At 44.5% G+C, this 25,681-nt stretch overlaps 1 protein-coding gene across 3 annotated transcripts; it reads left to right on the top strand.

The window, feature by feature from the left end:
- The first annotated feature begins 2 nt into the window (after nt 1–2).
- AMER2 (APC membrane recruitment protein 2) lies at nt 3–17,020 on the top strand. Of its 3 annotated transcripts, XM_066175887.1 has the most exons (5): nt 10–917; nt 1,092–4,911; nt 11,658–11,862; nt 14,968–15,104; nt 15,188–17,020. In XM_066175887.1, exons 1-2 carry the CDS (start codon nt 110–112, stop codon nt 1,967–1,969), a joined length of 1,686 nt encoding a protein of 561 aa, XP_066031984.1. In that variant the 5' UTR covers nt 10–109; the 3' UTR covers nt 1,970–4,911; nt 11,658–11,862; nt 14,968–15,104; nt 15,188–17,020. The 3 variants fall into 3 exon arrangements, with proteins under 3 accessions (XP_066031985.1, XP_066031984.1, XP_066031983.1); XM_066175888.1 differs by having other exon boundaries at nt 3–4,911; XM_066175886.1 differs by having other exon boundaries at nt 10–2,477; nt 11,679–11,862.
- Nucleotides 17,021–25,681: the final 8,661 nt, after the last annotated feature.

The raw sequence follows: 25,681 nt of genomic DNA, 5'->3' as shown, positions 1-25,681 counted from the left end.
CCACGGAAACGGGCGGGCGGCGGCGGCGGGGCTGTCACTGAGGGATTGCACCGCGCTCCGCGGCGGAGGGGAAGCCGCGGCGGCCGCGGCAGCAGCGGCAGAGGCAGAAATGGACTCGCACTGCGACTGTGCCGAGCCCCCGGCCGCCGAGCAGCCGTCGGGGAGGATTAACAAAACCGCCTTCAAGCTTTTCAGGAGGAGGAAGTCCGGGGGAACCATGCCGAGCATCTTCGGGGTGCGGAGCAGAGGCGGGGAGGGGAAGGGCGCCGGCAAGCCGGGGATGGTGCGGAGCCGGACGCACGACGGCTTGGCCGACGCCGTGCTGGAGAGCAGCAAGAAGGAGGAACCGAGCGGCGGCGGGGACCCGCAGAGCCGCGAGGCGCAGGAGCGGCCGGCCGGCAGCCTCGGCGGCCCCGCCGCCAGCGCGGTGGCCAAGTCGCACAGCTTCTTCTCGCTGCTGAGGAAGAACGGCAGGCAGGCGGAGGGCGCGGAGCCGCGGGCCGGCGGCAGACAAAAGAAGGGGCTGAAGGGGATCTTCAGCAGCATGCGGTGGCACAAAAAGGACAAAACCGGCAAGGACGAGAGGGGGGAAAGCTCGGATATCCCGTCCGGCCTTATCATGCCGGGGTCCCTGACCGCCAGCCTGGAGTGCATCAAGGAGGAGACGCCGAAACCTTTGTCTGAGAGCCCGAGCGGCGCGGGGGACGCCGGGCCGGAGCTGCCGCGGGAGAAGCGAAGCGGAGAGGCGCCCGCCGCGGCCGAGGAGCCCGGGGCGGGCGGCGCGGAGCCGCGGGCCAGCAGCCCCCCGGCCCGGGAGGAGCCGCCCGCCGCCGTGCGGCCACCCGAGGAGCTCAGCCGCGAGCGACCCGAGCCGGCCGCCGGAGAGGTTGGGAGTGCGAAGGATGCGGCGATAACAGGTGACATTCCAATAACGACTATCCCCCCTGTTGAACCTCACTGTGATAGCGGTCAAGAGACGGCAGCCGCCCCTGACCCTTCCTCTGTTGATCCACCCTCAGAGCAATCGATTGATCGTATTTGTTTGATGTTTGCTGACGTGACTTCACTGAAAAGCTTTGACTCTCTTACAGGCTGCGGAGATATTATTGCGGACCATGAGGAGGATGTGGGCGGCGGGAGTGGCGTCTGCGAGAAGAGCACCCCCGGGCCCAGCAAGCTGGGTGCCACCAAGAAGCACCCCACCATGGTGGCCTACCAGGGAGGAGGGGAGGAGATGGCCAGCCCCGACCAGGTGGATGACACCTGCCTGCAGGAGTTCTGGGATATGCTGTCACAGACAGACGAGACGCAGCCACAAGGAGGAGGAAGCGGAGGAGGGACAAAGAAGCCCGAGGGGTTGAAGGAAACCCGAGGTACCGAGGGGGCCCAGAATAGGGTGGTGGTGAAACGTGGTGGCCTCCACCAGATTGCCATTCACCCGAACCACAAAGAGGAGCAGAAGAGCAGGGAAAAGGAGCAGCACGAGGGCATCCCAAACAGCGATGAGGGCTACTGGGATTCCACCACCCCTGGTCCCGAGGAAGATAGTTCCACTAGCATCCAGAAGGAAACCCTTCCCAGGGATAGCTACAGTGGGGATGCTCTCTATGACCTTTATGCTGAGCCAGAGGAGAACCCACCAGCAGGGCCTACAAACGAGGAGGTGCCCAGTGTGCCACGCTCCAAGCCCGTGTCTCCAATAACGACCGTGAGCGCACTGAAAACACCCTCAGGCACAGCGAAGGACTCCAAGATACCCATCAGCATTAAACACCTTTCCTCACATCCTGCCAGCCATGGAGCAGATGCCAGTAACAGCCATCACGTCACACACCATCACCCGGCCAAAAGTGAGATGCACAGAACAAAAATCCCCGTTTCCAAAGTCCTGGTACGCCGGGTCAGTAACAGGGGCGTAGCAGGGACAACAGTGAAAACTGCCACGTACCAGGACAGTGCCAAAAAGTAGTTGAGTAAGAGGTGGAGACGAAGACAGAGAACGAAGTCCATGTGGGAAAGTCTGCATAGGAGACCACACATAATGGATTTGTTTTGCATCACCTGAATAAAGTCACCTAAAAGGCTTCCTTCACTCTACTCCGTGGGCCTGTGCTTCTGAGTCTCTTCTTACTGGACTGTATGGCTGAATACAAAAGTCAACTTCTTTTTGAGCACTTTTTTTTACATTTGTATCTTTTTTCTGCAACACGAAACACTGAGGAGGTCCATTTTTACATGCCTTTCTGGAAGCAGGACTTGGATTATGGCCATCCTTCCTCCTGCAAAGCAGTGTCATGAGTTCTTCAAGGGAACAGAGTTAAAAAGAGAGCTACATGAGAAGTTCTCCAATACACTTATCTTTTAATCATTTCTTGGGGAGGAATCTCTATTCCTGGGTGCCCGGCTGGCTCTGGAAACGATGTTTGCTCCACAAGATGTTGGAAAAAATGCCAAGCAGGAAACAACCCACCTAACAGGTATTTTACCTGCTGTAGGAACAAGAACACTGCTCAGCAGCAGACTTGATTGACTTGTGTGCAGGAGATAAAACTAAGGAGTTAGGTGGACTCGTCTAACAGGAAAACATATTTTCGTTTGTCTGTCTGTCTGGTTGGTTTTGATCTGGTCTAATGTAAATGGGTAACAGAGACACCTGACGTAGGTTCAGATGTTTACATCAATACTTATCCGACAATGCATACAATCAGGTTCAGGGAAACATTTTACTAAATGCCAATATATACACACTGTCCACATTTATAATAACTTGCTCACCGTGTGTAAATATATACGTGTTTTAGCAGATTTTTTATATTAAAAAAAAACACCTGTCCTTATTATCTAGAGTTTAAGCAAAAGTTAGTTTTTATAGGTAGATAATTTTACGGTTCTAAAAGGATAGAACTTCGTGTAAGTACCTTAAATTAGAAAAACTCTGGTTTGTATGGGCTCATGCATCCCCAGATGAATAAGTCTGAAGTGCTGGTTTTATTCCGGTGGCACATTCCATGGCTCAGAGCTGATGTTCTGACAGCACTGCCACTGCAAACCTCTATTTTCAGGGGTTTAGACAAAGTTGCTCTGGGCTTAAACCTTACCGAGAACGAACCCAGCAAAGAAGCTTGTTTTTTAAGTATTATTTTTTAAAAGATATAAAATTAGTTTTTGACTATTTAAAGAAAGTTTGGGTTCTCATTGCTTTTTATTTTCATTCTCAATAATGTCAGAATAATTTTACTTTAAGAGAAAAAAAATATGGTAAGCTAGTGGTACATAAAATGGTCGGATGAGCTTGGATCTTAGGAGAAATGTATTAATGGCCATGACTTTTTTGAATGGCGGCTACTGTACATGGGCATTGGCAACATTTCAAAGAAGTATAATAGGGTTTTAATGTGCCTGAGGACATATTTTTATGATACACTGAAAAAGCTCTAAAAATCACTGAAGTCTAAAGGTAAATGTTATGTATTTACAAAATATTTTGATATAAGTATTTAATCATCAGACCACAGTTAATATAAAATATATGCTCCAGTGTATCTAAAAAAATAATATACATTTTAAAAATATACATGTCTATATTATGCAGAGAATCCTGAATTCACATCATTGAAGCTAAAGGGTCTGATCTTACATAGCAGTTGGTTTTATTGTCTCTTAAATCTAAAGGAAAAAAAAGGAAAATAAATATACAGAATATACATTTGAAGGATATTAAGGTTGTAGGCAAACCATAAAAAGCCAGGAAATACCATAATAAGAATTGTATATATGTATATGCATGATTCGTGGTTCACTGGGGAAATGACCTTAAAGTCATGAAGGTGAAATTGACATCCAGTTCTGAAATTGCTGCAGAATTTAATACTGAGTTGCAGCATCCCAGTGAAAGTGTTAGTTTCCCTGACCAACCCTTGTTTTCATGGTTTAAGAACCTTAATACACTTCAAAGAGGATTATTTTATATTTTCTTCCTGACGTGTACGTGTGTGGTTCCCTGTGTGCCCACTCACACAACCGTGTTGTACAGATGCATGTGCAGCGAGCACACAGCTCCTGGGGGTCCCCGTGCACACTCACACTCGTGTGAGCTCTCCCACCCACAGCCTGGGGGCTGTGCTCCACGTCTGCCTCCAAACACGCTGGCAATGCTTTCCTTTGCCTGAGAAAGGGCTTTGCATTTGGTCTGACTCCACTTGTGCATTTTAGAAAGTTAACACTGAAACACCCTCAAAAGGATGTATGTACAGAACACGGAATATTATCCTGCTCCTCAGCCCTAAACATGACATTCCTTTTCCCCTTCTTTTGTTTTTGTTTGACTGGAAGGGATGCATCTTTCCTTGCATGACAATTCTGCAGAAAAAAAATCATAATTCCCCGTTTTGTTCCATGGACAAATTGTGCTGAGAGGTTCTATAGGGTACTGGAAGTTGAGAGGGAGAGAGGATGTGGTGGTAGTACCATAAAAACTGGAAGCACTGAGTACAGGTAGTAGGAGTGGTGCATCTTTAAACCCACTAGGAGATACCGGCTGCCATCTCTACAGGACTTGTGTGTGTCAAATTATTCATCATATGTGTTTTGTTTGCATTGTGGCATGTCTATATTGAGAAACCAGTGGTGTGACGCTAGACTAACTCCCGCTCACGTAACCACTAACACGAATCATCATTAAAATGCTTTGGCTTCCCTTCATTCTTCTCTCTCTCCTTTGTTTTCTGCCACGTTTTTCCCCTCCATCCTCTGCATGGTGGCAGGCAGGCAGGCAGGCAGCCTCCTCCTCCTCCTCGGTGCTAACCCCTGGAGCGAGGAGCCCTGGGCTGGCGCGGAGCGTGGGTGGGAGGGCAGCTGCCCAGGCCAGGTGCTCCGCAGCCACTCCCTCAAGCTTTCTGTCACATACCCGCTGTAAGTACATTTTGCAAATCTCTTGGCGGCTCGTTTGGCTGCTTGCTATGTACATATTTTAAGGACAATCACATCCTTAAAAGGAAAATGGGAAAGTAGCTGGTAGTAAGGCGTCAGTGTTTTGAATTGCTGCGACATGCTGACGTTGATTCAGGGTAATGGTTGTGTGAGAGTAAAGATACAATTTAATGTTCAAATTAACTTTGTACTTCTAAACTTCACTTTTGTCTCTAAGCTATCTATGTTTTTTATTTCGAAAGGTAATAGATCTAATATTTACTGGAGTTTTCAATTTTCGTACAAATATATTTGTATAACTCCACACAATGCCTAAAACAATCATTGAAAGGAGGTTCAAAGGCTTTCTTTAGACCTATATATAATTCCTGAAAGATCCCTGTAAAATACTGTGAGATGCCTAAGAGCAAACAGTTAATGGCTTGCTGGATTTAAAGGCTGAGACATAAAGAGGTAATAGTCCTGAGGCATTTTCTGGTAGCTTGCATTCTTGTTTATGTTACCCTGTTCAAGCATATATTTTCCTTGGCTTTGGTAGGTATTGAGGTAGAAATGGTGTTCTGAGTCCCAAAGGTAACATTCCCAGTGGTGTCATTGTTTTGATTTCCTTAAAGTATGTTTTTCTTTATTTGTTTCATTTGTTATTTGGTGGTCTGAATGATGCTTTGTAACTATCAGCTGTATGTCATTCATAAAGGATTTTATAGATCAGGACTTGGTATTTAGTTATGTGTATTCTTTGCACTTTCAGGTCCCTACTGGTAAGTTTTGTATGTTCTTAGAGTTTTTCTATATATTGCATAGTGTTTTATAGCTATCTACAGTGATTTCAGTGGTATACACTCCTGTCCTTTATATCAGCACAAAAGATTTCCTTTCAGTAGCATGAAATTATGTTTTTATGGACTTGTTTTGTCATGATAGGAGCTAAGTTTCCTGTACCAAATGTGTGGCCTGCAACAGACATAAAAGGTCTTATTTTCCATGTAGTGCATATGCATTTTGCTCTTGCCAGTAATAGGACTCAAACATTCATAGTAGATTTCAGAGGAAATTCCATTACTAGAATAAGAAAAAGCTATGTTCAGTCTTATTCCATCAATAACCAGCATTTTCTTCATCCACTGTGAATATCCTCACCGCCGTTCAGGGTAGTAGAGGACTGAATTTTAAAAATTAGTGCATAGACGTACGCTACGAAAACTAATTCACTGATTATTTTTTAATGAATCTTACAAAATTATTTATTTAAGCTGAGCGAATATTGCACCAAAGTCTTAAAACATCTGATACAGATGGTATTTTCAGTAAGATGCTATGAGTGCAGATGAGCCAAATTAAGAGGCTTTGCTTAGCAAAGCAAAACCTTGTTGTTTCTTAAATTTGTAGTACTGACTGAGCTTGCAGATCAAAGGGAGCCATTGATTCTGCTACATGGCCATGCACCGAGGTTTTTCTTTCCCTGCTCTAATGGACTACTTTCAGAAAAGGCTTTTCAGAAGGATAATGGTATGAAAGGGACAGATCACAGTAACAATAGCCACTTACAAGACAGATGGTTATCCAACAGCCACAACAGGGGGATTCTAGGCAAGGTGGCCTGAAAATGTATTTTCATAGTTACTGAGATGAAAAGCTGGGGCTTCTGTCTTGGAAAAACAAATTGACACCAACTCAAAGACAATGCAGAAATGAGTCTTGGCAGAGTTCACACATGACAGCTTCTGCAGGGTTTGTTCTTGGTTTTCATTTTGTCTTTTCTTTTTTGTCCCCCCTTCGTTTATGTTTTTATTGTGCTGACATAACCCCACGTGTCTGAGCAGAATGGCACAACAACTGACTCTTCTGAGATTCAGTGCTAAAAATACACTGTCAGTTGTCCCCCGTGGCCTGGGACTAACTCCTGCTGAACACCCCTCCCTTCCACTGAGGGATGGGAGGGATGGGATGATAGGATTCCCTTGTCCTGAGTCCACGTGCTGTTTACTGTGAGCAGGAGGTATCTCAGTCTGTCTTGCTGTTTGTTTTCAGGAATGATTTATTTTTAATTTAACTCACAGGAATTGTTTACTCATCATTAGTTCTTATCTTGTCTTCCTTTTGAGCATCTTGGGTAGGAATGTTCGGCACTGATTTGGTGTTTCCTAGGTCTATTTCATGTAGAGAGAAATGGAAGAACTTGTCATATGCAAAGAAATAATAGCTATAACCACTTTAACCACATCATGAGGGCCTTGATTCCTGCAATAGCAGGTTGTTAAAACTCTTCTTGCCTTAGAAGGCTTCTCCACCCAAAACAGTGAGTACTATTGTCTAGGATGCTTTTTTTTTCTTTTTTTTTTTTCTTTCTTTTTTTTTTTTTTTCCCCTCTATGTCTCTCATTCCTTCTCAGCCATACTGCAGTTGCTTGGGAAACTGAGATTTTTGATCTAGCCTTCCAGCAGTAGAAGAGAGGAGCTGCTGCCACTGTGCCTCCTCTTCAGGAGGTCTTTGCTTCTACTTCTTGGTCTTGAAAAAATTAAACCCCCTCAGAATAAATGGCAAAGATATTTGAAATGGAGATGTCTGTTGTGTGATCTCATACACAAGGGTGAGGATGTTGAGTGATATTTTGCATAGCATGGAAAGCATTCCTCCACTTTCCTGTAGTGGACAATTTAGTAAATGTAGCAGGGAAGCAGGTCACTCTTGTAGGAAAGCCCAGGAGCTGTTTGTGTGGAGACTCTGCCCAGATTTTATCTTTGCTTTCCTTTTTCCTTTCTGCACATACTTAAATAAATAGAGCCAAAGTTGTAGTACAGAGAGGAAAAGGTTGTGCTCTTCACAGGGCAAGGAATTTAAACTGCCAGGCTGAAAGGCTTCTTGTAGCAATGGCTGAAAGAAGATTGCTTTGCCTACTTTGACATCACATCCAAGCAATGCTCTGCAATAAAAGCTAATCCAGCTATGGCCACAAAGTTAGGAAACTGGCATTTGCCAACAGGACAATCTCCTTCCAGGGTCCAGTTTTGCTGTGGCAGCTTCCACTGATTCCAGTCAGAACTGGCAGAGGTCCTTAAACTCTTAAGGAAATAGAAAGCGTTTCTTAAACAAGTCTTCCTTTTTTTTTTTTTCTTTAAGATAAACATTATTCAGGTGTTTGTGCAGTCTTTTATATTACTGTGGTAGTGTTTTCACTGATCTGAATGCAAAACATGTCTTTCCATTGTTTTTCATCTTAACAAGCTGCACTCCTGCACATAACTCCAGTGCTCAGCATGTTTAAATTACAGCTAACACAATCACTGCCTTCCTTAATTTAACTCTTGATGGCAAAAACAGGACCAGATTCTTTCCAGAGCTCTAAACCCCCTGCTTATTTTGTCATTGTTCGTGGTTTTTTTAATGTGGTAACTAATGAAGCCTCCCTTTAATTATTGCACAGCCACATTTTAAATGTGTCATTAGGGAGAAGGTATGTGGGGACGGAATGGTAAGATTTTTAACAGATCTTTATTATTTTGGATGATGTTGCATCAAAACAGTTGCTAAATCAGTATCAGGTTGTTTCCATGGGCTTTTTATGCGGATGTATTGGAAGCTTTGAACATAATGTGCTTGTAAAAGAAAATTGGTTATATCTGCTTTGAATTAAGGCTGACCTTAAAATGTAATTCTTGGTTAATGGCAGCAGAGGGGAAGGTGCGTCTCAACTCACCTACAGTCTGTGGACTGGGGCAGCAAGGCACCCCAAGGGGCCGGCAGGGTTTGCTGCCTGAGCTCACCATGTGCTGCCAGCAGAGGGATGCAATTGTTGCCATGTGGAGGTGTCAGCCCTGGACAGCAGCAGGAAAAGGTAGTGGTGTGTGCTGGTGCTGTGCTGGGGTGGGAGGGCTGATAGGGCATCTGGGAGATGGGCTGAAAGCAAGGCCTGGACCTCTTGTCCTTGTGGAAAAACACATATGCCCAAAAAAATCTGTATCCTTTCTTTCTTGCACTGATGCTTGGGTTGCTGTGTCACACCGTCTGAGGAGCCAGTGTGAGTTTGGGTGAGCTGAAGCCAGTGCTCCTGCAGGTGGGCTACTGTGTGACTGCTCTCATCAACACCTGAGCAGTGCCCAGTGTCTTAGCTTCTAAAGGCAGTTTCAGCACAGAAACATCTACAAATCCCCTGTAGCCCAGCACTGGTCTGTGGCATCTCACAGCTCTTCCGCCCTCATTTTGCCAGGAAGATATGAAGAACCAAGCTCTAGGCAGAGCAGTGAGCTCTGGCTGCATCCTTGCAGCCCAAGGACAAGTTGGGAGGGAGTGTGAGACACACTATGCAGCAGCACCAAGTACTAAGCAGCATTATCCTGCTTTTCTAAAGGGGAAGCAAGACTAAAGCTGTTGCTTTTTTGTGAAATTAAAATAAATTCTCCATCATGGGTGAAATTGTAACAGCTAGACAATATCTCATTCCATCAGTGTTCTTTCTGAAATCAGTGGATCTGTAAGTGCTGTTGGTTTTTATTGAGTGAGGATCCCGTAACTTGGCTCCATCTGAATTTTCCCTGCTCTGTTTGTTAATAGACTCTGTCTCAGGAAAGTTCAGGTGTTGAAGCCTGGTGTTGTGGCTCTGTTGAAATGGGAGATGAGGTATGAAGTGGCTGATGGAAAATACAATAAACCCGGAAAATACTATGTGGCTTTAGTCTTTTATGACAGCCCAACTCTGCTTAAACGTCATGGTGTGCCTGAGAAAAGGGTAGCAGGGTCTGCATCAGACAAGCCAATGCTCTTGGTGTTTCCTGCGTGCTGAAGGGGACGTGTATCCTGTTAGAAGTCCCTCAGCCTGTTTCTGTAAGATGTGATATAGATGACAGATCACTGTTAATTGCAGTATTTCCTTGCATTTTTTGTGTCAGCCACCTCCTGTAAGGTAGCGTAGGACCTCTTTGGGATAATGAGTGAGTAAAACCAGAACTCCCTGCTCTTCACACCTAAAAGGTTTGGTAATAATCTGGTGGGTCTGTGTGCACCAACTTTTTCTTAATGAAAGCTCACAACATTCTGGGGGGCTGTTTTTTATAACAGACTGTTAGACACACTCTGCTCCTTTCCACCTCTACAAACTTTGATGAGTACATGTCTCCTCAAATCACTGTATTCTTAATGTATTTACAGCCTAACTGATAGCAATAGGTGTCTTTCTTCCCTGGCAGTTCACAAGGATATACTAATCAGTGTTTATTATATTTTTAATTCTGTAAATATTTATTTTGGTACTCTGTGTATTTATTGGCACTGATTCTGGTGTTTGCTTATGTGTCATTGTAAATGTTGATGGTTTCAATAGTCTTGCTTCTAATGAATGTAAGGAACTCAGACTAACTGCACTTTTCTTCCATTCAAAAATCTTAACAGTGAAAAATATTCCCACTGTCATGTGTTATAATGAAAACAGTCAATAAAATCAGTTGTCACTTTTCATTGATGAATGTGAAGGTTACTTTTGGATGTTTGAGTTAGAGCTAATCTATTGAGTGCCCTGGAAAACACTAGGCTTTTCAAAGCAAGACATTAGGGAGTAATGTCACCAAAATAGCATAAAAGAGAATACTTGGCCATGTGCGAAATTTCATTTTTATGTAGAAATGCCTTTAGCAGTTTTAGTAATAACATCGCAGAATAGCTAAACTGAATTTGTCACTTAAAGGAGGACTTTGAGAAATTAGAGTTTTGATCTTCTGGTCTTCTGTTTCATCAGCATGTGGGTTTTGTTTGGTTTTGGATTTTTTTCCCTTTAAACCACTTACACAATGAAATGGACTGAGTTTTTATTTTCTTTTTCAAATCAGCTTTGTTTTCTGATTCTCCTGGTTGAGAAGCAAGTGGGGAAGCTTGTTCTTTTGGCACAAATTGACTTTGGAGTTGCAGTTTTGGTGTGACAGAAAATGCAATCTGCAGTAAGCTCCATTTCCCACCTTGAAAACGTCTCTTACTTCCTATGACCACTAAATTACATTCATTAGAACCTCTGGTTTCCAACTTTCTCTAAATTTCTTGCATTTTGAACATGCATAAAGTATTTGCACCAGTCAAGGTTTAATCTATAGGTTTATTTACTTTGCTGAGCTAAGTAGCACTGCCTCACTCAAGGTTCTCCTGTGGAATATACTGAGCCGTCCAGAGTAGGAACTGGAATAAAATCTGCCCAAGAGTTTTCAAGGAACAACAAAGCAAAAGGCATGAAAAGCTCATCAATTCTAATAATGGAGCAGGACACAGTGACACAATTGATCCTGTGCTCACACAGATATAAGTCCTCTTTCCAATAGTTAGAACGAGGCTGAAGAAATGTTTTCCTGGTGATTTAGTGCACTTTCCTGCTTTTTATCCCATGGATCTGAAAGCAGAAGAGTTGTGGTTTAAATTTGCTGCCACACAAATTGCCTAGTGATTTCCATGCTTTTGTCCAAGTATAGCTACTGGCATACTGGGGGGCAAAGGGGTTTCAATAAAGTGCAGGGCAAATGTACAGCAACCTCATTAACCTTTATAACTGTAGATCTGTGTGATGAAGCTGTTAACACCTTCCACAAACCCATATGACAGTAACCTGGCAGGTCCACTGTGATAGAAAAAAATTGAAAAATCTCCTGAAACAAGACTTGGCCCAAATTTTCTTTTTGAAATCAAAATGAAGTTTCTAATATTGAGCTAAAAGTTCCTTCCTGATTCAAACCAAAAACAATCATTCCCAACAGTACCTCTCTATGACTTTCAAGGCTGTATCACTGGAAAAGTGTTTGCAATGGGAGTGATGACCTGGAAATCTCTCTGTGACCCATACATTGAAGGTGAATGCTCCATCCAAAATCTATCAAGCAACAAGAAGAAGATAATATTCTTGACTCTGAATAATTGGTGAGGAGTGTTGGCAAGTCTAACGGACCAGTCAACTGACCATGAGTGAGTACTAGTTTAATTTTAAAACCTTTCTCTTGAATCATGGCATTTTTCCCTTTCAAAGTCATTGTACAGAAGTTGTTTACTAGGAGCGCACATTGAGCAGACGCCTGGTTCTACCTACCACATAGCGCTTCTGCTTCCAATTAAAACTATTCCACAGTGCCCTGAGGGGGATGGGGAGGAGGCTCCAAAGTTCTTCAAAGGGTTATTTCAGTGGCCATGGATGCTCCTATGGCAGCTGAGGACCCAGAAACTACTTCATCTCTAATGACATCACTGTTTATGCTCTGCGAAGACCCTTAGCACTTGGATCAGGTATTCACTTAGACCTTGGGAACAGGAGGTCTCCTATTTTGACTAATGAAGGAGACTTGTCCTTGATAATTATGTGTATATTTTCCAGCTTAGGACAAATGCAATGAGTCTCTTAAGTAAAACTCGCTGCAGCTACTGAAAAGACTAACAAATGAGCCATGTTGATGCTTCGTTCTTATGCAAAGTATCTTCACAAAGTGCCTCTGTGCAGCACTCCCATGTGAATACCAGGGGAAAGGTGACCTTGAGCAGAGGGTGCCACCAGAGAGGGGAGGGAGGGCTCCAGTGGTGAAACACTGTCCTGGATCAGTGAGGTCTGAGTCCTTCTTCCACTGCTTCCTTTCCCAGCTTAGAGAAGTCTTCAGGTGCCACGTTTTGAAGTTGCATCCACAAAATCTGCTGCACTCTGTGGTGTTGCTGCTCAGAACTTGTGGTCTGAAGTTTTATGATCAAATTTCACTATCACTTAAGTGCTTGCACTGGGCAGACCCAAAAGCATTGCATGGCTGGGTCTGCTCTCCCAGGAGTCACAGATAGGCTCTTCCTCTGGCCTCATCAGCCTTCTGCTGGTGTCACTTGAAACTCTCAAGTCCTGTGGACAAGAAGAGACTTGAATAAAGATTCTCTGGGCTGGGGTCTTGAATGAGCAGAGGTTTCCTGGGTAGAATCATGGAGGTGATGGGAGAGGTTGAGGCAGTAAACCTGGGGCAGCCAGAAGCCTCGAAGGCATCAGTGTCCCCTTTTGCTTCACAGGGAGATAGTTGCCTCCAGGGCACCTATGTGGCTCAACGGGCTTCAAGAGCACATTCAGTTGTAGGCTAGCATGGGAACAAATGGTGCTGAGCTCCTTGCATAGAGCTGGGAACATGCAGGATAACATGCAGAATGCAAAGAAAGCAAAAATCCCATGACCAAACAGTATTTTAAGGACAGAAATTATGTATGTCATGTAAAGCGAATCTGTTTCATTCCTGCCCAGCTTCATTTCTTCACCTGTAAAGACAAAAAGCCTAATTTTGCAGGGAAATGCATTTGAACAAATAAAGGCAAGTATGTCTTAGTAAATATTAGTAGGGAAAAACCTCCTTTTGACTATGGTTGTAGAGATACTGATCACAATCTAAAGTGGACGTGAAAAAATCATCTGCTCTGCTGAAGTAATGTAGAGGATCAGAAAAACATTAGAAATCAAAAGGATTGCTCTGAGTAGTTCTTACAGAAAAATAGAGACAGATAAGGATTTAGCTAGGTTTTGTCTGTCTTTACAGTTGGGATGTATTGAATCTGTCTATCTCTGACTTTCTACCTTTCATATTCTGCACTAATAGATTTTGTTTACTGACAGATAACAAATTACACAAAAATGCAGCACTTATAGTGAAGAAATCACCCTTGCTGCTCTTTTTCTTATACTTTACTCTTTTTCTTACAGATATCTTCCCCCCCCGCTAACTAATTAAGCTTTTGATCCTCCCAATTAGACCACATCCAGTCATTATCATACCAGATTTAGTGTCTGATTACGCAGCTGCTGCGTCTGAACAGCTTCATTCAAATCAGTAAGAAATGCTCCTGTGCAGCAACTGCAGAAATGGTGCTTGTGTCCTTTGCTGTGCTGCCTATTGCTGCTTTCTCAGGGATTTAACATATTTATGTCTATCATCACTACATGCTGTTAAATTTGCCTGTGTTTTTTTCCTGGGGTCTGTTAGAAAACACCATAAATCCGCATGTTTTATGGAAAAACCGTTGGATGAGATTACAGAGACAAGTTAACTTGTCTATGCCAGATCTTGATTCTTTCTCAAGATGTAGTGTATTCAGACCAATTTAAAATAAATGACTGTATCGGAAAACAAAACAGACATCAGAGCACAAACATAAAGGCAAATGTCAGCCCCTGGCTCTGAAGCAACCGGGGTCCTCAGCCCAAGCTATGAAACCTTACATTTCTGCCTCAGAGCAGGCAAACACACAGCACTATTTATAGCACAGCCTTTTACTACCCTTCTGGTAGAATAGGCTTCATCGGAGGATTTACATGACTAACCAAAAGCAAAAGCCTTTTGTCTTTTATTTCCATAAGAGAAGGCCAGTGTTAAGCTGGTGTTCATTGGGCTGAATTACAGAAAATATCAGTTACTAGAAAACCAGTTACTAATTCAAAGGCATCTGTTACCATGGCATAGGCCTTCTCTGCTCTCTCCATGCCCCAGATTTAGCACCAATGATGGGAGCTTAGAGAAAGCTCAAAAAGAACGGTTCTTACCTCTGAAAAAAAAAGCATAGTCGAGGAAGACCACATGTTTTCATGGCAACTAAGGAGTAAAGGGTTAAGACCTAGGAGATGGCTCTGAACCAATAAACAGCACAAAAGACTCCTATTAGCAAATCAAGAGCCCAAAGTGTTCCTATTTCCCCTCTTGTATCTTCAATTAAACCCTTTGGGCCACAAAGTTACTGTTCCTGCCAAGGACAACAATCAGCACGATGTGATTATTTTAGATTCTGCTACATACCCAGAAGTCTTGGGAAAATGAAAATCAACCTTCCTTTCACCCTCAGATCCGATTTCCAGGGCAGGGCAGGCCCATTAGCTACTCCTCATCCTTTCATCATGCAGTGCCAGCTGTGAGCACCCAAGCTCCCCCCTGAGATGCCACTTTCTCACAGATGCCTGCCTCTTCCTGCCTTCCAGATGGCAGCAGGGTTCTTAACAAACTCCCCAGTTTCCCTTTCCCCCTTGGGATTCCATTTCAATGTTATCTTGTCACATCTGCTTTTTTCCAGTTGGATGATGTGCAGGAGCTTCCTCCAGAGGTTACCAACCTGCAGCTCCCGTGGCCTGTCCGACCTCCCCGCTGCAGGAATGCTCCCATGCAGCAAGGATCACTTATGCTCTGCTGTGCCCCAGCTGCTCAGCAGAGGTAAGGACCACTCTGCTGAGGTTTGTAGGCTGCCTGTTTCCTTGTCTTGTTCTGCATCACTGAACTTACTCTTTCCTCCCTAGGGCTTTTCTGCAGGGTTTCTCCAGGCTCCCCGGCACTGCTGTGGGGCTGTTTAACATGGCTCAGGAAGGCGAATGGCTGCAGAACAAAGCAGAGAACTGGAGTCAGGCTGTGATATCCTTTCACAGATGTCCTCCTGTGACCTTCCGTGCAGAGTCACACCCCTTTGCCTTTCCCACATCCGAATGGAGATTGCCAGCCTTCCAGGGGAAAGGTTTCATGTGGCCAAATTCTTCAAATTTTGCACCACTGCAAGTGGTTTTTTCAGGATGTCCTCGTACTCTGCTGTGAATTGCCAGAGGGAGGAGTGCCTCTCCAGGTTGTGTGTGCTGGAGCCACATCCCCACACTGCCAACAGACCAGAGAGAAGGAAGGCATGGGCATCTGGAGAAACCAAGCCCACCCTGAGGAAATGTGTCCAGGTGAAAAAGACACTTGCAGGAGCAAAGAATGCCTGAGTTTCAGTCCTGCTTCTCCTACTCCCCTGCTGCCTGCTTGCATGTGAACCAACCCACCTCCTTACTGGGCATTTGCACGGTGTCATTTGCTGGAGTATCTTCTGCTCCAGCTACTCAAATGTGGTGCAGGAGATCAGCCTAGTTTGTGACTGCTGTTTCTGTCCAAGCTTGCGGCAGCTCCAGGGGTTGCTCTCCTCCACGACTCGAAGGTTCGACACAAGTTAGCTCCATGATACCCTTCATCTGGAGACCTCCATGGGTGACACATGGGATAAGTTCCCACTTGTTGCCTTCCCCTGACCAGCCCCTTGTGAGTGGCTTTTACAGCACACTTCCACTGAGGACCCATGGCACACAGAAGGGCTTGTGTGCTACACAGGCACTCTGGTTCTCAGGCTCTGACCCGCTTTCGGTGGTGATGGGTGAGATCTTCACATGTTGCTCAGGCTGGGAGAGGATCAGATCTCTGCAGAGGGTTTTTGAACCCCTGGTGTGTTAGAAAAGCTACAGTGCTTACAAGGCATAACTTCAACTGCTGTACAATTTATAATTTCCTTTAATTTCTTGAAGCGCTCTAATTTTTACACTGTTGTGAAAGGATCTTTGTTTACAATGATTGCAAAGGGTAATATTTCTAGCATGGGTAACCATGGCAATGAATAATTCTATTCTTAGGAACTGTGCCAGCTGTACTAGGGCCTTATAGTAGTACTCAAGCAGTTTGCTAATGAGAGAATTCTTGTTTATTGTAGGAGGATATTTTCCCATGTCCACACGTTAGCCTGGTAGTTTCTTAAAAGTGCAGTCTTTATCAGTAATACATGGGAAAAGAACCCCAAACCCACCAAAACAAGCTGTGTTGCACAGCTCCTCCCTCACGTAACATTTTCATGTGGTTTTTTTCCCCTTGGAAACTGTATGATAAGATACATTTTTAGATGAAATCTATGGTATGCAATAGTATGCTTTGTTTTTACAACCAACTTCTACAATAAGAATGAGTTTAGGATGCTCTAGAGCCGCAGTTTCTTGCAAAAAAAGACAATGCTCTGTAAACTGACCTGAAAATATGCAGGTTTTATCACTAGAGGAAGGACTTAAACTATTTTAAAATACATAATCTTATTTAAGTTAAAAATAATTTTATATTTTATTACTTATTAAAACATATATTACAGCTTGGAGTTGAATTGCTTCAACACTAAAGCATTGAAATTGATTAAAATATTGTTCCTATACATGTGTGACCACGATTCCTGTATTTGTAAAAAAGTATATAAATTAAGTAAAATATTTAGTTTTGCTTGTTTCATTGTTTAAATGCAATTTAAATTATTCTAAAAATAAATGTTCCAAATGGAATACTTTTTTAGCTTACATGGTTTAGGGTTTGTTCTATAGAAACCCTTAAAAAATAGCTAAACTACAATCCCTGTTATTCCATGAAACGTGGTCTCAGAGTACAAAAGCAGCCAGGTGGAATAAAGCATCCTCTCCTGTTTCCAGAAAAGGCACTAATAACAATACCAAGTCTCTTATCCAAGATGAAAATCCTTAGGGAAAGATTTATGGAGCAATTGTTGAATTGTGCAAAGTTGTTTGAAACAGTTGTAGCTTGAGGGTTTCTAGAAAAGCATTTCTTAGCCTTGTGATCATAGAGGTGGTGAATGTGCCCAAATAAACAGCACAGCACAAGCCTTCAGGTTTTTTCATGTCACCAAGCAGATTGATTTCTTTTCTATGGTTAGTGAGTGATTTGGTGCCCTAATTAGTGGGCTCTGTTTTCACCAGCCTCTGAGTGACCTATATCTGCCCACAACCAGCTGTCGGGTGGCTCATGCAGTGCCCAGCCTCTCTCTCCCCAGGGCTCCTGATCATCACCCATTCCTGCTCTGCTCTCTAGAGAAGATCTTCTGCCCATGTCCCTAAAGACAAAGCAAGATCCACCAGCTACAGCTTCCCTACAAATTCAGTCTGGACTGACTTAAGAAAAACTCCCCCAACTTATGGTTCTGCTTGGGTTGGGATAGTTTGGTTCTTCTGTAGCTCAGTACGCCCCCACCACTTTAGCATTTAAAAAACTAGGTCAGTTCTGACATGAAAACAGCCTGGAAAAGCCTTAGTGATTTTCCACCAAACTGCCACAAGTCTATGACCGATTTTTTCTTCCACAGTTTCTTTTCCCAGCTAAGACTGATCAAATGATCAAGTTGCTTGTTTTTCCCTCTGCCCCCTGAAGCTGAAAATACTCATTTTGGGGAAATCTACTGCTCCTTTGCTTCTCTCCCTCTGTTTCATGCCAGTGTGGATGAACAGCCACTGAGAGGGCTGGTCCTCCCAGCCCAGGCACCTTTGTCCCAGTGGGGCTCTTCCCTGCCCCAGTCAGCCTGGCAGCAGGGTGCCAGCTCCTGGGCAGCCAAGCCCAGCCGGGACACATGTGCCAGGGCACGGGCACTGCAAATGGATCTGCTATCTGCTGACTGAGAGCTTTCCTCCTGTGTGTATGAAGCCATGCTTTCTCCTGAAAGTTTAGAGGAGATTTTTCAATGGGATGGTGGCACAGGAATAGTTTGTGTGCTTCTGTGCACTGACCTGATGAACCCGGGCAGACCCAATGGCAAACTTGATGAACCCTGCAGAAATTGCCTAAAAGAGAACTGGTAGCTGACCTTGAGCTGCTGACCTGATCTAAACCCTGAGCTACCCAGTGGTTGCTGCTATTTTCATTGCTGCCCCAGATAGCTGCCTGAAGGCAGGAATGCTCTATTTCTGGGTTTTGTTTTTTAATTTTTTATTAAAAGATGTACTGACAAAGAAAGCGCTACAGAAAGGGAGAAGCAAAAAAGCAGGGGGGGGGGGGGGGGGAGAGAGAGACAGTCACTTCACAGAGCTCTTCCAGGTAGATAACAGATTTCCAAGCCCAGGCTCCTTCTCAGGGGTGTAAATACAGCATGCACTTCTGAAGTTCCATGGAGTTACCCTTAATTTACACTGGAGTGCAAGCAGTCCTAGCTGGCAGAGCTGCTGCAGTAGAGCAGGACAAATGATGAGGGAACAGGGAGGCTGCAGCAAGATTAGAAAATAAGTCTGTCCTGAAAGGGGAGGTTAAACAAATTCACGCTGGGTTTAGAAGCTTGTGGCCGGACCAGTGTTTTGCACAGTGCTGCAGCCGAGCAAGCTGAGCTGCGATCCCTTCTTTTCACTTGCTGTGGGCAACAAACCATGCAGAAATCCTCTCTCCCTTTCAGGCTGTCAATGTGGTGCCCAAAATCTCTGATGTGGGATCTCACACCACAGAGGGTTAAAGTGCTGTAGTTTCTGAGGCAGTCCTGCATTCATCCCTTCTCTCTGGGCTGCAGTGGTTCTCATTAGAAGCAATTAATCTCCAGTGCTGTGCTCTCCTGTCAGCTCGTGCCGCTGTCATGGGTCAGTTCATCCGTAAGGAAGCAGCTGGGCATCCCACGCTGACCGGCATCTCCTCTGATGTCTCACTTTGCTCTTATCCCTCACAGGTGGTTTGGGTAAATATGTGCAGGGACATAATGCATTAATGACACAGCTATAAGCTTCACAAATGAGGGAAGCCTGGACAGCTTCTTCTTCTGCTGCAAATTAAAGTTTGAGACTGAAGTAGAAGCAGTTTGAGGGATATAAGCTGTTCCCCTGTGCCTGGGAGCTCTGCAATCACTCTGTAACAGGGCTAAAGAGGAATCAGGGCACTGGTTTGGGAGGTGTTCTCTGACAGGTCAGTTCCTTAACATTAGTGGCAGCTGTAAATGATGTGAAACATTGCCATACCTCTCCAGAGACCTCTCTTCATAGCCAAATGTCACCAATTTTCGGCACCCCTAACACCATACAAGTTACTACTCAGCCAGGTCAGAGGTATTTTCACCACCCTCCTGCCACATGAGTTATTCTTTGGCCTTTGTATAAACTCACCTCCTGTTCAGCGCTGTGGCTGGTGTAAAGCAGCTTGACCTAAGGGCTTCACTGCTGGTTTTACAGGTGGCACTGTCTGTCCAAGCAGATCTCAGCACACAGCGGCCTCTTGCCAGGCTGCTGCCAGAAGCTAGCCAAGGACCATAGCAGGATTGTCTAATTTATTTTATCTCATCTAGTGACTGACCACCTGCAATGCAAATCACAAATGTCACTTGAGACATCACACTTATTTGTAAAACAGGTCTTAGTTCTGCTGAACATCGCAGAAACCCTGCACAAAACATGTGGGACATGAGGAAAATATCATTTGGGAAAATCTACTTGCCCTGGGACTAAAAAGTTGATCCAAAATGCATGTCCCCATTTAACCTGCCCCACCAGAGACCCAGGGAATGGTGGTATCCATTGTTTGACTTGCCAGCCATGACTTTCTCATTTCCACCAAACAAAACTGGGGATTTTTAGAGCCTGTGTTCACCCAGCTTGCAAGCCATTGAAGAGCAACTGCATTAGATGTAAAGGTTACAGAAACTCAGATATTAGGACCCTGTTGTGTGACAAAATAACTTTGCTAGCATTAGGAATCTGACTGGAGGTGACCTGTGGTCACACAAGCTTCCACCCCAGAGACCCTGAGGGAGGTGACTCAGGAGGTCCTGGCATAACCATACCCTGTGTAAGAGCTAGAAGTGGTAACCCTTAGACTGGCACCTACACAACTCCAGTTCGTCCTACATCCTACATTATTTCTTTGTCCACACAACTGCCTGCTGGTGGTCTGGTCTCCTTTTAAGTTTTGATGCATTTCAAGTGCACTTCGGAGAGAATTTCACACAGAATTAATCAATGCCATGTTACTTAAATACACTGCTGCCCTGCCATGCTGCCAGCACCAGCTCTGCTCCTGCTGCTGTTTCTGAGCTGAGCAGGAAGAGCACACATGCCACCGTGTCTCCTTGTCAAAGGCACAAAAACATCCTTTCATATAAAACTATTTTACTTGCAGCTGATTTGCTAAACATGTTCAAGCACTGAACACTTACTAATAAGTGTCCCTGGAGAGTGCAGGCAGCACCCACAGCCCAGGAGGAAGTGTCAGTAAAGGTTTTGGCAGAGTTTCCTTCCTCCCCTGCAGCCAGGAGCCAGACCCTGGGAGGTGGCTTTGGGCAGCTGGCACGGCAGGAGGGACGGCAGACGAGGGCAGCCCCACTCTGTGTTGAAGCTGCTGTCTCCTGCTTGCTCAGCCGTTCACTCCCTGCCCGATGCTCCTCCCAAGGGCCTGGCCGTGCTGCTGCCTTCTCCTAATGCTGCCAGAGCCCTGCACTCTGCACGAGCCCAGCGCCCATTCCCATCTCCAAGGGGTGTAGGCAGAGAAGGAATCTTCGGAGGGTGGGGAGGAGTTCAAAGGCTTGTCAGGCAGAGGCTGCAGAGGGAGGTGCAGTGGGGAATTAATAATGGATTTTGCAATGGGGAAAGAGTTTCTGAATGTGGAAAAAATTTGCTCGTCTACTTAAACCCTTCTTAGCTAGGGGCTCTTCTGCGTGCTTTTGGCTAAATTCCCACTCCTGCAGTTTGTATTCAGGTAGCAGTCCAGTGTAGTGTGTTGAGGCTGAATCTTCCCACTTGTTTTTTCAATTAGTGCAGCTCTTGCCAGTGTCTTCCAGCGGCTCTTGAGGAAGAGTCTGGAATGAGTCATGACACTCTCCAGTTGTCCCTTGCCATGTCCAGCCTGGAGAGGATGGGATGATTTGCATGATCCTGCCTGGCTGTTTGTGCTTTGTGAGCCATGCAGAGGAATAGGCAGCCCAGGTGCAGAGTGGGCTAAACCCCTTCCTGGGGGCAGCTCCCATCCCATGCTGGCCCCCTGACAAGACCACCTCATGAGTGGGAGAGGCTTTGCTGGGGTGGCTGAGTGGTGGGCCCCGATGTGATGACTGCTCTGCCTGGTTGCTCTGCACTGCTGTAGCTTCTCCTCAACTTGCTGAGGGGAAACTGCCCTGCCAAGCCACAGGCACCCCTCTACATTGCCAAGGGTGCAATGCAGGAGCACGAGGGAAGAGGATGCAAAGGAAGGCCATTGGGTGGAGGAAGTGCAATTATTTACCTCTCCACTGCTAGTAAGTCTACCTAAATCTGTCTAAGAAGAATCTTCTTGAATCAGTGGGTTATGCTTAGAAATCAATTCTAATGCAAATCCAGAAGAATGCAACTCCCTGGTGGTACCCCAGGCACTGCCAGACTCTTCCTGGTTTGCAGAAGAATGGATTTTGCTTAATATCCATGCTGAGCCAAATTCTTCTCTCAGCTTAGGTCAATCTTGTCAAATTATTTCTCAGACCACTTACTTTTCTTTCCCCTATAATCTCGACAGTCTTCCAGAAAGTGCTGAGCTTGTCCAGGATTTTCCTTTTTCCCCTCAGTTCCTGGGTTATCTGGTTTTAGAGCTGCAGAGTGCATCAGTGATCCTGCTGCAGTGAGCCTGCTGCACAGACTGTCCTATGCTGTGCTCAGAGGCTGTAAACTTGCCTGAAAAACAAAAAAAATGGAGAAACGAGGGTAGCCTGGCCATTATCTGTTGATTTCCATTATAAAGGAGCACCACAGACCAGGCAGTATTTCAGTGATGTAACCTAGTCCTGTACCCACAGGCAGAATTTGGCCCTCTGTGTCCTGGCACAGGAGGTGCAGGAAAGCCGTGGAAGTAGTTCCATCAGGGTAAGTGCATTAATTCCATTATTTAGAAATTTAATTCTCAGCATTAAAATGCATGAACAGAGATTTTACACTAAAATCAATGATTTCCTCTGAATTATCTTCTTTTGTGCCTTTTGCATTTGAACTTTTCTTAGTGGGTTGATACACACCATTTTACAGCCTGTCTTTTGTGCAGTGGCCTTTCAGCTGTCATGCTCTAATCACATTCAGCCTAGATGTATAGACCATTTATTGTTTGCTTTGGGAGTTTTTTGAAATGAACGTTTCATTTAATATTCAGCTTTACTCGCCATTCGTCAGCAAGATCAACATCCTGTTGAATTTCACTCTGGGCAACCTTGGTGCATCAACTATGGCTCCACGTCTTGTTTCAACAGTAGCTGCAAATGGGCCATAGGATCGTTTTTGTCAGTCGTGCTTAAAAGTGAAGACAACAGAGGTCTGAATTCAGACCATAATGGAAATTACCCTCTTTTTTCTTTCCTTCTCAGACCCTGACCCACTTTTTCCCCTATATCTCATTTTTAGTAAATGTCTTGAGCTCCATCTAAGGGTGTCCTGTCAAGGGGAAACAAGAATTATATTTGCTTTCTTCCCTTGTTTACGCTGCGTGGAGCAGGCCAAAGAGGTTTCTCCCTCCTTATCCAATAATATCCCCTTGATTTCTTTTTATGATTACTCCAGGGCTTGTCCTAATAGACTTGCTGGATAACTAGCATAATACAGATACATTTGAAATCTGCTTTGTGAGAGGAGTAACAGTTTTTCATTAAGACTATTCATGTCCTTTGGGGATTTTATTCTGTTTCATTGAAATGCCTTCAAATATATATAAGAAAATATATTCATGTTAAATGGTTGGATAATTCTGCCATCTTGGCCAACTAAGAGATGGGCATATATTAGACATCCTGCAAATTCTTCAGCAAAAAGAGTGAAAGCAAAAATGGACATTTAAAATATATTTTTCTTTTAGAGCTATAAGAAGCAGTCCCAATCCTCTTATGCCTTGTTTTTGTGTAGAAATAAAAGCACAAGCAAGAGCACAAGCCAATTTTTTGTTGTTGTTGTTTTCCTTGGTAGGTCACTGCTAACAGAGCATTATTTTAAATCCCAGCAACTGCTACTGAATCCTGACCTGATTTGGAATCTTTTCAAAGCACACAAATAAAACCAGGTTGACAAAGCTGATTTCAGAGACTGGTTTGCCTTTGGTTATCTCAGCTGGGATTGCCACAGGGGCAGGAGAAACACCAGCAAGCTGATCAGCCACCGGCATTGCTTTCAAGATTACTTCATTACTCTGGAACAGCAGCATCAAATCCTATAAACTTCCTGAGATTGCTGATGTGTTGGCCATGGCATTAGCAATTGCTTTCCGTGAGCAGTGACCTCCAGAAACACTTTTTCTCCTTCTCTTTCCCTCTTTGCATTTTCTTAAATTTCCTCTTTCAAGCACCCACATGTACCTTTAGTGCCTACAGCAGTGAGCTTCCCTAGTGTTAAGTTTCCTCTTCTGCACATTTCTGCCTGTTATTTCAAGGGGAATTGATGCTCTTTTGAAAGCCCTTGGAACTGGCTTCCTTTTTTGCTACAGACACTGCAAATTTGCTGTATTCCCCCCGTAGTAGTGCTCCACACCCATTTGTAGTCAGTCATTTTTGCAAGATCGATTACTCCAGGAGAGAAGGTATGAATAGGCGAATAAATTGGCATTGACAACAGTCATAAATATTCTGGCTGTAAAATCCCCTGACATTTCTATAATTTCTTTTTTTCCGGAGTTTGTAATTTAAACATGAAGCAAGCTGCATTCAGATAGGAAGTGAGGAATGATGGTAAAGGAGGAAGAAGGATGGATGATCAAGGCATGCATCATTACAGTGATTAACTTAACACCATGTGCTTATGTGGATGTGTTCCAGGATTTTGTTACCCCACAGAAAGCAATGTCAAGTAGTTTGGGGATGCATATGAAGTTTTTTTTGCTTTTGCTAACCCTTGTCTCTAAACTCAGAGTTTTGGGGGTTTTTTACATCATGAATCTCACTAAAATATCAATATTCTATGACCTGCTCTCTCTATGTTTCTGTTTAGTCTTCCTGGATTTCACTCCTAAGTTCTTCCTCAAAAGTGAGTGGTGCCAATGTTGCTATTGCCTCCCCTCTGCAAATCATCCATTTCAGAAAGGCTCTACTCTTGAATTCGAGAAAAGAGATTTCCTCTTTGGAGGACCAGAATTTTATCCTCATCACAGAGCTTTTACTACTCTGTAATACACAGCAGTCATCTAATAGCTCTCTTCTTTATCCATAAAATGGAACCATTAATGTCCCCATCTGTCAAAGATTACGTGTAAACATCCATTCCTCCCAGAGTGTCATGGAGGTCCACATTCCCTTTCGTATGAGCACTGCTGCCTCTCCTTTCCTAATTTCTGATCCAGGGCAGCAGCCTTGAAGAACATTTCAGAAGATATTCAAACTTTAGTGATTCATCCTCACATGAAGGTAAATACATCCGTAAGCATACACTTGCAGAGGGGTTTCCACAGTCATTATGTACCCACTGTCTGAATAATGTTCTAGAGCCATGAAAGGGAAGCTGATTTTAAGGAACCACAATAATTTCAAACTCATGGGCTGTGTCCCAGCAAACAGGTCACATGCCTGCAAGTCCTCTGCTGTTTTTCTGAAACATTTTGGAATCTCTCAGCTGAAAATCTTGCTTGGTGTGTTTTCCATGATGGTTGTCAGTGGTCTATTAATTCTAGCAGCTCCAGGGAAAATTCTGTCTGTGTCTTCCTGCAGCTACATGGCATGTGATTTGTTCTGATCTACATAATCCATCTGTCCCCCAATCTGAGAGCCCCAGGTGCCAGGGAGCATGGGATCAGTGAGCTGCTCTGAAAGGCACAGACAATAACCCTGAATAATTTCTGGCTTTTTTTCTTAGCATCTGATTAAATTAATGTGATTCTGTGTATGAGTCATGTAATGGGTGTCTTTTTAATGTACATCTTCTCAGCCATGGCGCCTGTTTCTGAGACATGATGGGTATCAGTAAATGGAATTACAGGTGCTTGATTCATCCCAGGATCTCATCTGAAGCAGTGTGTTAATTCCTTGGTGTGGTCAGAAACCACATGCAGTGCCTCTTTGCCTCTGAGTGTGGAATCGGCTCTGGCCTATGGGTGCCAATCCTCAATCCTCCAGGCCTCTCCATCCTGAGGACTTTAGCAACAGCAAAAAAAGAGGCAGCCATCAGCTCAGATGGAGAAACCTCCAAGGGAAAATGTCCTGCATGTTGGGATGCTGTGGGGAGGGGTCGAAGCACACCAGCTCTGACACAGCCTTCCTGGATCCAGCCCTCTGTTAC

The sequence above is a fragment of the Chamaea fasciata genome, unplaced genomic scaffold, assembly GCF_029207755.1.
Source record: "Chamaea fasciata isolate MVZ Bird 193981 ecotype frontalis unplaced genomic scaffold, bChaFas1.0.hap1 SCAF_2, whole genome shotgun sequence".
Lineage (NCBI taxonomy): Eukaryota > Metazoa > Chordata > Aves > Passeriformes > Sylviidae > Chamaea > Chamaea fasciata.
This window is presented reverse-complemented; position numbering and strand designations above follow the sequence as displayed.